Source organism: Poecilia formosa, unplaced genomic scaffold (genome assembly GCF_000485575.1).
Source record: "Poecilia formosa unplaced genomic scaffold, Poecilia_formosa-5.1.2 Scaffold5, whole genome shotgun sequence".
Lineage (NCBI taxonomy): Eukaryota > Metazoa > Chordata > Actinopteri > Cyprinodontiformes > Poeciliidae > Poecilia > Poecilia formosa.
In genome coordinates, this window is record NW_006799944.1 from 2,752,309 (window position 1) to 2,766,499 (window position 14,191).

The window sequence follows — 14,191 nt, forward strand, 5'->3', positions numbered from 1 at the left end:
AAATATCCCCAGCCTCAGTTGGGTAATGCGCCACAGGTGTGTCCCTGGGTTCGACCACATGCTTCTCCAGGGGCTCTGCTCCTAGGCGGCATCTGGTGGAGGAAGTGGGAAGCAGCAGGCTTCCAAAAATAACAAAACAAACCACCGATCCTGACATGTAGAAAGAGATCCACACCACAATAACCAAGACCGCATCAATTATTCACAGATAACCGCATGCTCAGTCATTCAGATGCTCCTATGTCTGCCCCCTTCAAGCCAACAAGTTTGCCTGAGTTTTGAATAGAAGTATTAGGGAACGATAAATGCACAACTTGAGAACAGTTTGCAGTTTCACGTCTCTGAAACACAGAAGAAACCTGCCAATTTTTAGACAAGAATGGATTTTTTTTCTCTGAAATAAAGTTTGAGAGGGGAAATGGTATTAATTTTTAAATGTTCACCATTTAATGTACATAATAAACTCGCTCTGGCTGTCATATGAAGCAGGTTTTCAATTCAACCCAAACACACATTTTTTTTTCCCTTTATCCCCAAAGGAATTTTACACATCAACACAAGTTTTCTTTCTAATTCATAGTAAATTTATAATTACCATCCCACGTCTGGCCTCTGGCAGAGGACCCGAACTTGAGACGAAGCCTGCTCAGGGGAACGAGGAGCAGGTAAGAGAGTAGTTCATTTTTAGATGCTATATTTTAGCAAAAAGAAAAATCGGTTGTAAAACACGATAATTAGTCTCTCACCTAAAGATGTGAGACTATCTTTAGGTGTAATGATTGGAAACAAAATATAATTTGACAAGCAGGCTTCCGTAACGTTTGATTCTACCGCTCTCCATGGTGCTGATTTTTTTTAACACGGGCTAATTTTGCTGCAATTTCCTCCACTGTGTCGCTGGTCCAAATGTTGTGGCTTTGTGGGCGTGAATTATGAGTAACAATGTGACCACTGCTTGCAAAGACTGGAGAGCCTCTAATTTTAGTTTATTGTGCTCAAGATTTCAATTATTCCCACATCCCTCTCTTACACCTCAACTTTTCTTTTCATTATCTTAACAGCTTCAACAATGATTTGTAATGATGAGCTAATGGGTCTACATAGCTTTTTTTAAAATTATTATTATTAATCTATTTATAAGCTTTCTAATCATTGCTAATTACCTCCACGTGAATCCAGTACCTGTATGAAAATTCATGTAATGCAGATTCTACATCTGAGATTAACGCCACAGAAGCATGCACTTTGATACTGATGAATCTCACACTATGACACCATCAGTGGACCTGCCGTACAGTAACAATGTTTTCATGTAAAAAAAAAAAAAAGACAACTTTCTTGATCATCACAATTTTTTTTAAGCAAAATCATGAGAAATGAGGATCAGGTGTAATAAAAGTATATTTTATAAAGGAAATGAAATAGGAAGAAAACAGACATTGAGAATATGGAATATGGGCATATGAAACTAACTCCTTTTTCACCTTTATTATTTCTATCCCATACTTCCACCCCTACATTTTATATACTTGAAATAAGAATTGTAATTATTTTTGGCATGGTATGAAAACCCTTCCATTGTTGAATTTTTATTTTACTCAGTCCAAAAAAAAAAAAATTGGTAATAAAAAAAAAGTTAACCTATCATTTCTAACATGTTCCTTAAATTGTGATTAAGCTTAATAATGTTACCAGGTGGGTTTTATTGTTGTTGTCAGAAGCTAAAGTTACTCTACATCTCCTGACAGATTTCTTTGACTTTTGTTAAAAGAAATATGTTTTCACTCCATATGAAGTCCATTATTGTTTGTAGTTTGAATCCGCTTCTTGCCCAAACAGCCAAATATGTTTTATTACTATTATTTCAACTTTAAAGTATCACAGAAATGTCTGCCATTATCTCCTGCTTTTTGTTGAATTGTTTGAGCAAATAATATTGCAGTGACAACACTCTTAAAATGTGCAAAACAAAAAAGGAAAGAAAAAAAAGTACGTTATAATGTATCTTTGTGCATATGTCTACAGAAAAATGTTAGATATTGCTTAAACAAAAGTATGCTTCTAGAAAAAAGTGGAAACACTGTATCTGATTGAAAACTATAAGCCCTTTAATTACATAATTGAATACATTTGATGTTCTTAGTGTCAACAGGAAAGGATAATGATGTTTTCAATGAAATAGTAGAGAACATTAGATCACGCCTTTATTGCAAACAAAGCAGTTTGTGACGTTTTTTGAAAGGAGCATCTCCCTCTTTGTCAGGTTACCTATGTTTACATGTCGCATCTCTGCTTTTGCTTTGTGTCAAGGGTCTGATTCACAGCAAGATATTCTAACTCTTGGTTTACCCTACTTTGTTTCTTCTTTTGTTTCCAAATCATTTTTCATCCCCATGTGAATTCCTGGTAAATGGATATAATTTCTCCAGGGCAAAATATGTCGATGATATTGCACCTGTTAAAGTAAAAACAATTTCTGGTGCAGCAAAAGCACCCTGGAGAAATATGGAGAGTGTAAGGACACCTAAAAGATCTTTATGAAGTGAATGACGACTGCATCATCACTGATAAAGATAAATCTAAATGTGTTATCACTAAACAAAATAATAAAAAATAAATTACTTTTGTAACTGGCTATCTTAAGTAGCAGTAAATATAATAGTGGCATTTTTATTTTTTATTTTATTTTGAACACAGCTGAGTTTAGTACCAGTCCTTTCATCTGACTTTATAGGGAAAAAAATGGTAGAGCATTTTTCTTTTTCATATATTTGCACTTTAATGTTCACACCGGAAGGAATAAATGCAAATTGTTGCCAGTAGAAACATTGCTGTGTTTACAGTGTTGTGAATAAATTATGTGAAATGTTGGTGGTGAATTACTTCAAAGGTTAGTTTCTCTCTCTCGTTGCATCCGAGTCAGAGAGAAACATAAAGCGGCAAAAAGCGGCACAAATGCTCAAAAGGAGACAAACTGCAAGCACAGCTATTTTCATGCACATCCAACCGAATCATCCATCAATCCATCCATCCATCCATCCATCCATTTTCAGCTTAATCAGAGATCGAGTCACAGAGGCAGCAGAGAGGCCAGCCTTCCTTCTCCCCAGCCAATTGGTTTAGCTTCTCTGGGGGAAATCCCAAGGCTACCCAGGTCAGCGTGAAACATGGTCCCTGCTGCAGAATTTCCTGGGTCTTCCCTCGGTTGCCTCCCGGAGGCACATGCACGCATAAATTTACAGTACAAGTTCTCTGAACATCATCTGCACACCTTTTCTGTGCAGAACTTGAAGCGTTTCAGGAGGATTCATGGCATATGGTGCGCATACATAATGAAACAATTTCCAATCACTTGCAATATGTTTTCTTCTCATCACAACTAATAAGCCAAAGGTCAGTGTTCAGAGTTGATAACTTCACTGCTGTGAGGAAATGTTGCATAAGCGGTTTGAGCTTATGCAACATTTGTCCGCCTATATAGATTTTAGAAATCTTTTAAACCTGCCGTGTCTTTTAGCATCAGTTTTCATTAATTATTTAACAACTGACTTTTAGATACAGAGCAGTCAGTTTCTTCAATTAAGAACAAATATATTAGTGCAAAATATGCATAAAGACATGCTGACCTTTTGTTCCCAGCTAAAGAAAATCTAAAAATCTTTTGAAAGACATCTGCACAAAACACTGTCATAAAACAGCTTGATGCACTTCTGAGGTTATGTTGAACTGTGCAAAACAGGAAATACAGTCATTGTGAGCATGAATAAAGAAATTACATTTTAATTGGCAGCTTATGTTCTCGTTTTGGCTCATTAGAGAGATAATGTTTTAATTGAAATCGCACAAATGGCGCGTTTGCTTTATAATTTAGACATACACAATACACTCAGACATAGCCTGGAATAATGAGGACGTTTCCTGTGGAGAGAAAAAGAGGAAGGACAAATCGCTCACTTAAACATAAAGTATGTGTAGCTAGATAGTGAATATTTAATCAATGTTTGTGTACAGTTTATATCTAAAGATTTTGTAAATAATACATTGTTATTTAGACAATATATAAAGAGAACTGATTTCTAAAATAAATTTATTTCACTCAATTCATAAAATGAGACCCATTTTGTATAGATTTTTTTAACCTTCACTTTAGTTTTAAGGTAAGTAGTAAGTTTTTAATTCAGAAATTTGGACTCAATGCAAGTATGTTCAGTACCTGTTTAAAGGTCATTTTCAAAAGCTAATTTTATTCTGACAAATGAGCCTCATTGAAACTTCTAACTTATTTAATATGACTGTACATGCACTTGGTAGTTGATTGTGTTTCCTTTTGCAAAATTACTCCATTATTGATTGTTGAGGAGACGAGAAAAGTCATATTGGTTTATTTGTGGCCTTCAGCACATCTCCATTGTGTGGTCTGGTTTCTCTTGTCTTCCTATCAACAAAACTTCATAATTTCCCTAGTATTTTTTTTTTCAACCTTGCTTGCACACTGACACAATGGTCATTAAAGCACGTATTGGTACCATGAGCAGAAAGCGCAGGGCAAATGAGGTCATTACCTTGTCATTCTCTGCACGATGTACAAACCTTTTGTTTAGAGGCAACTTGTGATGAAAAAGAAAACTGACAGAAGTTAATCAAAGGATGATGAGACAGCATCATTTTAGGATACAGACAGGGAAGCACCATGGAGTTTGAGACCAGCTACACAAAACGTATCCATGAACAACACCGTCCCCATCAGAACAGCGATATTCTTCCGCAATAAATAACCTTAAACAATAATGAGCTAGACAAACAGCTTAACAAAAGAAAAAAGAATCCAACGAGGAAAACCTTTTTGTATTGAGCTCTATACACAAACAAGTCAAAATAAAACTGAAGAGCAATCTCCAACAAAATAATAAAATAGATGCATCAGATCACTGGGAGTCTGGACAGAGCCAAAGAATTGAACACATTTTTAAATTGGTTTAACTCAGCAACAAGTTCGATTCCTGCTCTACAGCCCATGAGCCAATCAAAACTCTAATTCTCGCTTGACTCACGTCTTTTCTGTCAAACCTCAAATATTTTATCTTGCACCTCAGTCACTTTCTCCATCTTGCTCTTGAACCACATCAAGGATGCTAGTGCTAACTTCATCTCCCCCTCTTCCGTGCAATTTTAGAAGTCAGGAGAAGAAGAAGCCGGGCCGCAAGAGAGATTCAACAGGAAAAAGCTACACGGCATCCCGGAGAGCAGTACGGACGAACTATTTGGAATTCTGCCGGAGCGCTTCAACTTTAGCCCGACACGGGAAAGGAATCCGACTATGTAGAAAACATGCTGCCTTCATCCGGTACCAAGGAGAACTCATCCATCAGTCTTCAAATTCCACAATCTGAAAACATTTCTGCTGAATTTCGACATAGAGGTTCTGCAGAGACTGCTGTCTGTTAGTTCATCTGAGTATGCAGGCAAGCACACATCTGAACTACCTTAAGTTTGTTTATTGTTGTGGAGTTTGACTTAAAGATGCCATCATACACCTGATTCAACAAATCAAATGTCACCTAGACAAAGCAGGCAGCCCAGTGAGGTTTGCAGTATTTGAGTTCTCTGGAGCAATTAGCACAATTCAGCATAATCTACTAATTCAGAAAATCCAGAAGACACATACAGCTGCCTTAACAATTGCCTGGATTTACAAATACTGGACAAACAAACAACCATTTTGTGTTTGACCAGGCGGTCAGCAATGCAGGAGTTCCACAGGGAACCGTGCCCTAACCATTACTTTTCACTCTTTAGAACATCTCAGACTTCCAGTGTGATGTACAATCCTGGGGACTTTCTGCTCTAAACTGTCCAACATAACAGTGTCTTCAATCAGATGATTTTCCAGAGATGATGTCATATAGATGATAACAGATGCTTCCTTCTAAAACAAATCTCTGAATGCAACGACATGGAACAAACATGGATGATTTGAGTTCCAGCAACATTAATTTCCTTTCGGGAATATAAACGTATGGTATAATTGAACTTAACATACACAAATACTTGCAATAGATCACTCTTTCACTTTTTAAAATGAATTTCTGAAAGAAGTCAACTTTCCACATAGTGCTGCAGTCTACTGAAATGCACCTGATTAAACACACAAGATGTAAGAAAGGGCTTTTTTTTCTTTTCTCCTTTTGAGTACAAGAGTCGTGAACCAACAGAAAATGCAATCAGTTAATCAAAGCTTGGAAATTAGAAGAATCCCAGCTGTCCTAATTTGCATGAGTTGAGTTTTTTTCTTTCATTTTTTTTTTTAATCAAATGAAATCTAATTCAGAGTCTCGAAAAAGAGCCTGACATCCATCTAAATCACTCCATTAAATCACAGATGATGTTTTTTATTGTGGACAAGACAACTTAGAGAAAGCAACAGTTCTGATGCCATGCTGGCCCTCTGGAAGCTGTTTGAGATGGACGCCCAAAGGAAATAAGTGATTTTAAAAATGTGTTAGTGTCACTCTGTGCCATTGCTTTGCTGTACCTAGGTGCCTTACTGTACTGCTACTGTAAATACAAAAATGTTTAGTGCCATCTATGGGCAAAAACATGTATGTTCCTTCTTAACGTATTTAATTTTAGATAAACTCCAAGGATAATCTATTTGATATGAGGAGTTAAGTGTTCTCATGAAAGTTAATTTGCACAAAATGAAGCAAAGATCTGCAACGGAGAACCTTTTAACATGATGATGATGAAATTATTTTTAGCAGTGATGAAAATATATTCAGAGCCTAACAACAGATTCCACCCCCCGTGTGTCTTGAACATGACAGAAAGTTATTTATGCTTTATGTTAATAGACAGCAGGCAAAGAGATACAAGGTACTAAAATAAGTAAGATGCCAGAAGGATGATGAAAGACACAATGAGACAGACATCACAAAGCAAAGATGCAAGAGAGGGGGAAAAAAGAGAGCTTAAAATAGTTTACAAAGAGAACAAAAGCAGATATTTTAATTCTAAGCTTAATTTTTTGTGTCTCTAGAATTGCAGGGTAGAAAGGCACTGATTGAACCTTTGAACAAAAAAAAAACAAAAAAAAAAGCACAATAAATTCAGATGATGTCATTCTTAAACTACAAAAAATTTGACCGAGGTGAGTCAAAGGAGTGTTTTAGGTGGGAGGATGAAACAGGATGAAACAGTCTTGTTTCTCAGTCTAAAGTTGGTGTACACAAAATTCAAAGCTTAACTTTGTACTGGGTTTAGACTGAGCTGCTGATGGTGCCAAATTATTTCAGGAAGAAGCTAAATGCATAGAGACTAAAGTTGTTCAACATTGTTATTAATATTTGAATAAAAAGAACATATGGTACATTGATGGGTCCAGCATTATTTGAGCTAATTTCTATTCTAGGTTTCATTACTCTGGCTTTCAGCATACTAAAGTATATTAAAATTTCAAATACTGCATCAGAAAACAGAAATGTACACTGGGTAAAAATGCAACATTTTTCTCACAGTCTGGCAATGTATCAGAAAGACACTTTTCCTCTTTTAAGAATTGTTTGCCTATTTACAAGCTTCTCACAGTAGCTTGATGGGATTTTCACCCTTTCCTTGTGAAAGAACTGATGTAACGGAGTCGGGTTTGTAGGCCGCCTTTCTCCCACACACCTGTCCAGCTCTGCCCACAAATTTTCCATAAGGCTGAGATCACGACTTTGTTACGGCCACTCTAAAACAATGACTTTGTCGTACCTCGAGAAATCTGCGACTAATTAGGCAGTCTGCTTTAAGTTATTCTGCATTGCTAGGACTCATGATATTGCCACACTGCAACCTCACACTTGGGATTGTGTTTAAAATCTTGGAAGATTTCTCACAAAAACGTAATAATGGTCGTGAAGGCCAAACACTGGGTTTGGCTTGTATAGTCATATACTATTTAATTTTTCTATATCTTTGCTTATTAACAGCAGATAGCTGGGATATTAAATGCATTTCATTTGTAATACAATGGAACACTTACAGCTACGCATTACAGTGGTTTCTGTAGTTAGTCGATGTTTTAACTCTCCCCTTAATCCACAGAGGCAATTTGGACCCCGCTTACATTTGAGGTTACGATATTTGTGCAACAGTGAGTAGACCACAGGGGCCAGTCATACTGTACACAAAACCACCAGGAGCTGCCATGTCAACTGGCTCTGCAGGACCACGTCACAGACGCACATACTCATTGTCAGGCATGTGCACTGATGCAAGCATAGACAATGTGCAAGACATTTTTCCTGTGTGGAGATGACAAGGAAAAAAAAAAAGAAACACAGAGCCACACACTAGTCTAAGTCTGCATTGGGCAGCAGGTGGGAGATTAGAGGTCAGAGGAGTATGGGGGGAAAAAATATGTGCCAGGCAGAAATTTCCAACAATAACAGCACGGTGTTAGGTTAATTTCTGTCTGACAGTCTAATATATCTCTGAGAAAATCCCAACACCGTACAGAGTGAAGACCAACATTCCTTCTTATTCATCAGACAAACTCAGGCAAACCTAAACTCTATCAGGAATATTCTATAATTATAAATGCATGCATTTTGTCAAATGTTTTGGAACTAGTTCATGGAACAGTTTAGGAAGAAATCTCCTAATAACCCGTCTTATAAGCGATATCGTTCATAGAGCTGTTTTTAAGCTATCCTTGGAAACAGAAAAACAATACAACAAGAAAAACCGTGTCACCACTGCAGAGTTAAAATAATAATACAAAAATAATCTCTAAATTTGTAGAACTCCAAGACAAGCAAAATCATTGCACTTAGTAGCAATTAGGTGATCACCAAAACCAAACAGCGACGAGAAAGACAAGATGCAGGAAAGCAGTAAAAAAAATAACAAAAATGAACTATGTTAGAAAATTAATATCAACCCATTTTCTTTTCTTTGTTAAGCCACTGTGCTCCGGCGTTAACTTCCTCATATGTTGCCTCAGTGTTTTTTGTATAATGTTCTGTTTTTTCTTATCTACTTTTTGAAGCGCACCAGTCCCTCCTGGAGCAAAATGCTCCACAACATTGACACTACCATCCCTGTACTTCCCAGGCAGATCAGTTTCTCTAGCATTCTCCCTTTTGCCACAAACTTCACATTTAGTTTCAGCAGATCACAGGAGACACTCCCAAACTAATTAAGGTATCTGACTTGTGTAAATTTGCAAACTGACTTTTTATGTTGCTCCTGAAGTGATTGCTTCTTCGTTTTAGCCACTCAAGAGCATTGGTCCTCTCTTACCAGCTTCAGCCAGAATCTTCACAAAGAGTTTTGCTTTCACCGTCATCGCTGGGACACAGAATAAGCCTCCTTCTTTAATAGTGTGATGGCTGGGAATTCCCTCTGTGTTTATAGTCGAGTGTGTACTGATTAACCCGGTGAACATGGCAGCTTCAAGGATCTGGAAATTGCACTCAAGAGTCAGACAGACTTATGGAGGTCTGCAATTCTCCCCTCAATATCTTGACCAATCTTTTTTTTTTGTTTGTTTGTTTTTCAGTGATGTTACACAGGGAACTGTGTTTAATGAGTTACTTTAAAAGACATCGACAGGTTTGCAGAAGTCAAATGGAAACAAACTGTTGACATTTAAGCCATCAAATGCCTCCAAAGCTATGACATAATCATCTGGGCTTTCCTGATTTGTTTAAAGGCACAGTATCGTTAGTGTATTTAAAGCTCTCAAAAAGTAATAATAGAAATTGCTTTGGTAATAGTAAATGAGATAAAACAGAAAATGTTTAGTTTGAATTAATGTCAAAGAGAGAGAGAAAAAAAATACAATTATATGATGAGAAAAAAATAAATGAATAAATTGATCATTTTTTCCTCTAGTATCACTTTTTCCTATGGCTGTAGTAGACGTCACTCTTCTCAGTGTAAATTGACCAAAATTAGATGATGATAAAGTCAAATGTGTTAAGAACATGAACCTCATGTTAAGCTCTGCAGCATGTGTTGCCATCCACATTTCCCCCACACACATACACAAACACACACACACACAGACTATGCAGATTCAATCAAGGTTTTACAGCGACATTCATTTAACCGCGGCATACAAATGCAAATGCACGACACACGAGTCGAGGCACTCTGGTTGTGTGGTTCAACATCACAGCAAAACTGCTCTGTGAGGTACTTTGATGGAGCCAGATCAAAGGAGAGTGAAGAAGAGGTATTCAGAACCCCCAACAATAGCCCTCTGAACAGAGCGCCTGTAACTGGCTTATAAAATCACAAGAGCGCACAAAGATGAGGTTTTAGGATACAAATGCCTGTAAGTGAGCTGCAAAAAAGGACTGTGGATTTACAGAAGTGACAAAACATATTCAAATATCACAAGATGCTCTAGTTCCCATGATGCATGTCTGCTCAGGTGATGTGAAAACAGTCTTCCAACTAAACCTTTGCAACTCAAAATAAGCAGACAAAGCTGTCATTATCCTATTAGTGTTATTATGCGATGAGATGAGTGATTCATGATATCAGATCTCTGCTGGAACTGCATGTGAAACGTCCACGTCTTTCCATTCTCCAGTGGAGCATTTTCTTCCAAGACATTCCTGCAAATTCCTCTTTTTAAGCTACCATATCTTCAATTACTCGAATCATAAATCAGCAGTTCACAGTCTCTGCACTTTTGTTAGTTATGTAAATAAAACTTTTAAAATTGACCCTGTGATGTCCTTGCATCCCCCCCACCCCACTTCCTTTGTCATTTTTTTCTTCCTTAACACACTTTCCTCAGCCTTCTCTCTCATATTTGTCCCACTCTCTCTGAACCTCTCTAGCATTGTGCTCCCGCTTTTCCCTGTCTCCATTTTTATCCGCCACTCTTTGCACATCCCCACTCCTCCAGCCCTTTAAGCTCCCCTCTGAGAGCGTTACGCTGGCAGCTTTGCCCCACTTTTTCTTATTTTCAACTGAAAAATACCCACTGTCCGTCTTTTAATGAAAGCCATGCATTCACCGATTTAAAGCACAATAAATAATTTTCTTCTGTAAGAAAATTCGTCAGCGTTCACACTAAAGAATGTTAACAGCTGTCTTCCTTTGGAGAGGAGCAGAAAAGCAGGAGAGCTGCCTGACATATTTTTTCCCATCTCCCTGGCCATCTATTTTTTAGCTCATTTCCACTCTCTGCTCTCTTGTGATTTTTTTTTTTTTTTTACCTTTAGCAGGCGCACAGATGGCAGGAAGGCTGCATGGCACAGTTTCCTGATGGTCCAGTTAAGTGGTCTTGGTGCGTCCAGCTGGTTCATGGTGTCCACTCTTCACGCTGTAGCCACTGGTGCCCGGCAGCTTTCCCCGGCACCAGGATTAGTTCTGCCCCACAGGGGGGGCAAAAATGGGAGAGGGTCTCCAACTCCAACTGCCGAATAACGTGCAAGTCCCAGGGCATGACCCTCGACAGGCAACCATCAGCCGCCACTGCCACCACCTTGAAGCCTCGACTCCTCCAAGCCAGTAAACCTCTCTCCCGTCTCCTCCTCCTCTTCCTGTCCTCCCCTGTTCTCCAGCTCCCACAGATCCAAGGAATCCAAGGCAAGTCAAACCTGGCGCACCAAGAGCAGCTAAATCCTCCTCTGAAAGAAGCTGGAGTGTGCTCAGCCCTGGCGCGAAAAGATCCCCAGAGCGTACAGCCTTTCTCCAAACGGCAAAGCAGAGCGCAGCAATGCCCAGCAGAGATGCAAGCCTGGTGTGACAGAGATGCAGGTAGAGAAGGAGAAAGTGAGGAAGAGAAGGAGATGTGGAGAGAGGAGATGTGAGCAGTGCGGTAAAGCACGGAGGGGAGAGGAAGAAGGATCGTAGCGCAGAGCGCATAAGCAGAGAGGAGACTTGGATTTGAGACTGCATGCACACTCCTGTCTCCAAGATGAAAACAGAGAGAATGGAAGAGAGAGAGAAAAGGAAGAAAAAAGAGATGGAATAATGATATCAAGCAAAACTGATGAACCAGCTGAAAATATGGAGAGGGGAGAGAACGACTGTTTCTGTACATGGAAAAAGGAGGAGTAATGGAGAGATACAGTGGTAGGAGGGCTGATGGAGAGAATGGGAAGAGAAGGAAGAGATGTGATGAGGCACCATGTGGAAATGGGTTGCAGCAGAGCCGAAGCTCTGTCTTAAAGAGTGCCTTCAGATGGAGGCTGAAGATGGAAGCACATGAAACAAGTTGGTGCGGCAGCAACAGAGAGCAGTGCGACCTACTTAGAAATCCACACGTGAGACATCATAATTATGCAGGAAATTCTCCAAAGTGGTTTAGAAACCTCTGACGGGACTGATGCTGAGACTGTCACTGTGGATAAAATCTTCCTCGTTGCCCTCAAGCATCTCTCTTTCGCCTTTGCTCATTTGCTGAAATTTACTGCACCAATTGACTCTTGCTTTGTTTCTGTGCACCGGTTGACTCTTGTTTTTCAGCCTCTTTAGACAAAAGTGGGGTGAAAAAAAAAGCAGATTTTTTTTTTTTTCCAGATGAAATAACCAGAAGAAAAAACTATTTCTCCAACAGAATTTGTCTTTAAGAAATAGCTTAAGCTGATCACATCTACTGTAAAAGACAAATAAATACAAAAAATTGTCTGCGTCTATAAGGACGTGGCACACAGCAATCGGTCGCAGCTGTTTTTCAATTCATCGGCTGGAAATCAGGAAATCAAATCATGATGCATTAAACGAAGAGGTCCAGCCATTTTCACTCATCAACCAACAGCAGTTTTGTTGAGTTTAGTAAAACCAGGTGAAGTTTAGGGAAATATGATTTGGTGCGTAATTGGGGTTAGTTTTTAAAACTCCTACATTTTTTGGTTGCATTCAAAACTACTTCTTCTATCAAAGAGCCAGACGCATATTTATTTCTATTTTATATGTAAAAAAGAAAAACTTGTAAAAAAAAAAAAATCATTTGTTTATCTTACAAAGATATGCTAAAATAGTACAGTCGCATTTGTGGGAACTTAAACAATTGAAAAGAAAAAAAAGTTACTGTTATGTTTCAAACCAAGTGATCAGTATCTTCAAGCTTTCCATTCGCCGTTCAACTTATTTAAAGGGAATATACAGGAAGTATTGCAAGGTAGCTTGGTTCTGTTCAATGCAACACACTGATAAGAGACCAAAGAGACTTCAGGGAGAGATGTCTAGGCATATCCACGTTGAAGGTAAAGGCTACAAGGTAAAGATGCTCCTAGAAATCTTGAGTTTAAACGGAATAAGATGAAAACACAGAAACGCGAGTAGCTCTTTGAAAGGAGACTGTGTTTTCTATGACATGTCAAGACGATTCAAGGTGAGAAACAGAGAGAGACCAAGATTTTCCTGCAGATCACAGAAAGGCTGAATAGAGCACGGCTTCTCACTTTGAGCTTTCTGCCTACGGCAACTCCATAGACATGTCATCTTTAAAAAAAAAAAAAAAAACCTGTAAAACACATTTTCACAGCAACTAATCTTTCGCAAATGTGGCTTCATGACATCTCTGATAATATAAAAAAAACTAATAGCTTGGGAAAAAAAAAACACTGAATGCTTTTCTTGAACCCTTCGAAACTCCAGTTTGTAATTTTATAAATATATGTTTTTGCATATTTGTTAAAACTGTCATCATGCCATGATAGTATAACATAAGACATTTTATCTGTAACATAAAAATGAGCTCCTCTGCCTCCTCCTTATGGTTCTACTGCCATCTGCAGAAATGCAGTGTACGAAAACTGTTTATCCGCCATCATCGGCGGCCAAGCTAACGAGCCTGCACATTTACTCCAGGCTCTGGGATGGAGAACCAGCTGTAGCCAAGCAGCTAGCAAAGGGAAGGGAGAGAGCAGCGTGTACATGAGAGTGATTGATAGCGCTAAGAGCCTCCTGCTGGCTCTGATTAGACGTCAGCAGTGTATTTCTGCAGATGGCTGTCGGAGCGTGGGGAGAAGACAGAGGACCTAGACTTTTTTTCACTACATAGCGACAGTTTCAACAAATATGTAGCAAACGTATTGTTTATCAACGTCACATACTGCAACTTCCAAGGTATTATGAAAAATATTAGAAAGGCCCAAGTCTATATCAGCAGATCTAAGCTTTACAAAAATAAGATAACAGAAATCAGCCACAATATCCTACTCATTGCATCTCTATTACA

The 14,191-nt window shown here is 38.5% G+C and overlaps 1 protein-coding gene across 16 annotated transcripts in view; it reads right to left on the reverse strand.

Annotated features, from left to right (window-relative positions):
* The window catches only part of trpm3 (transient receptor potential cation channel, subfamily M, member 3), a 141,700-nt gene that overhangs the window by 105,139 nt on the left and 22,370 nt on the right, over positions 1 to 14,191 (reverse strand). For 2 of the 16 annotated variants that reach the window (XM_016677157.1, XM_016677145.1), the window contains exon 1: positions 11,220 to 12,509. The exons of 9 other annotated variants lie outside the window; for them this stretch is intronic. In XM_016677157.1, coding sequence (XP_016532643.1) covers positions 11,220 to 11,309 — 90 coding nt within the window. In that variant the 5' untranslated portion in view covers positions 11,310 to 12,509. Of the gene's footprint in view, positions 1 to 11,219; positions 12,510 to 14,191 lie in introns of those variants that run through there. 5 more of the 16 variants (XM_016677163.1, XM_016677153.1, XM_007563022.2 and 2 more) reach the window with 4 other exon arrangements.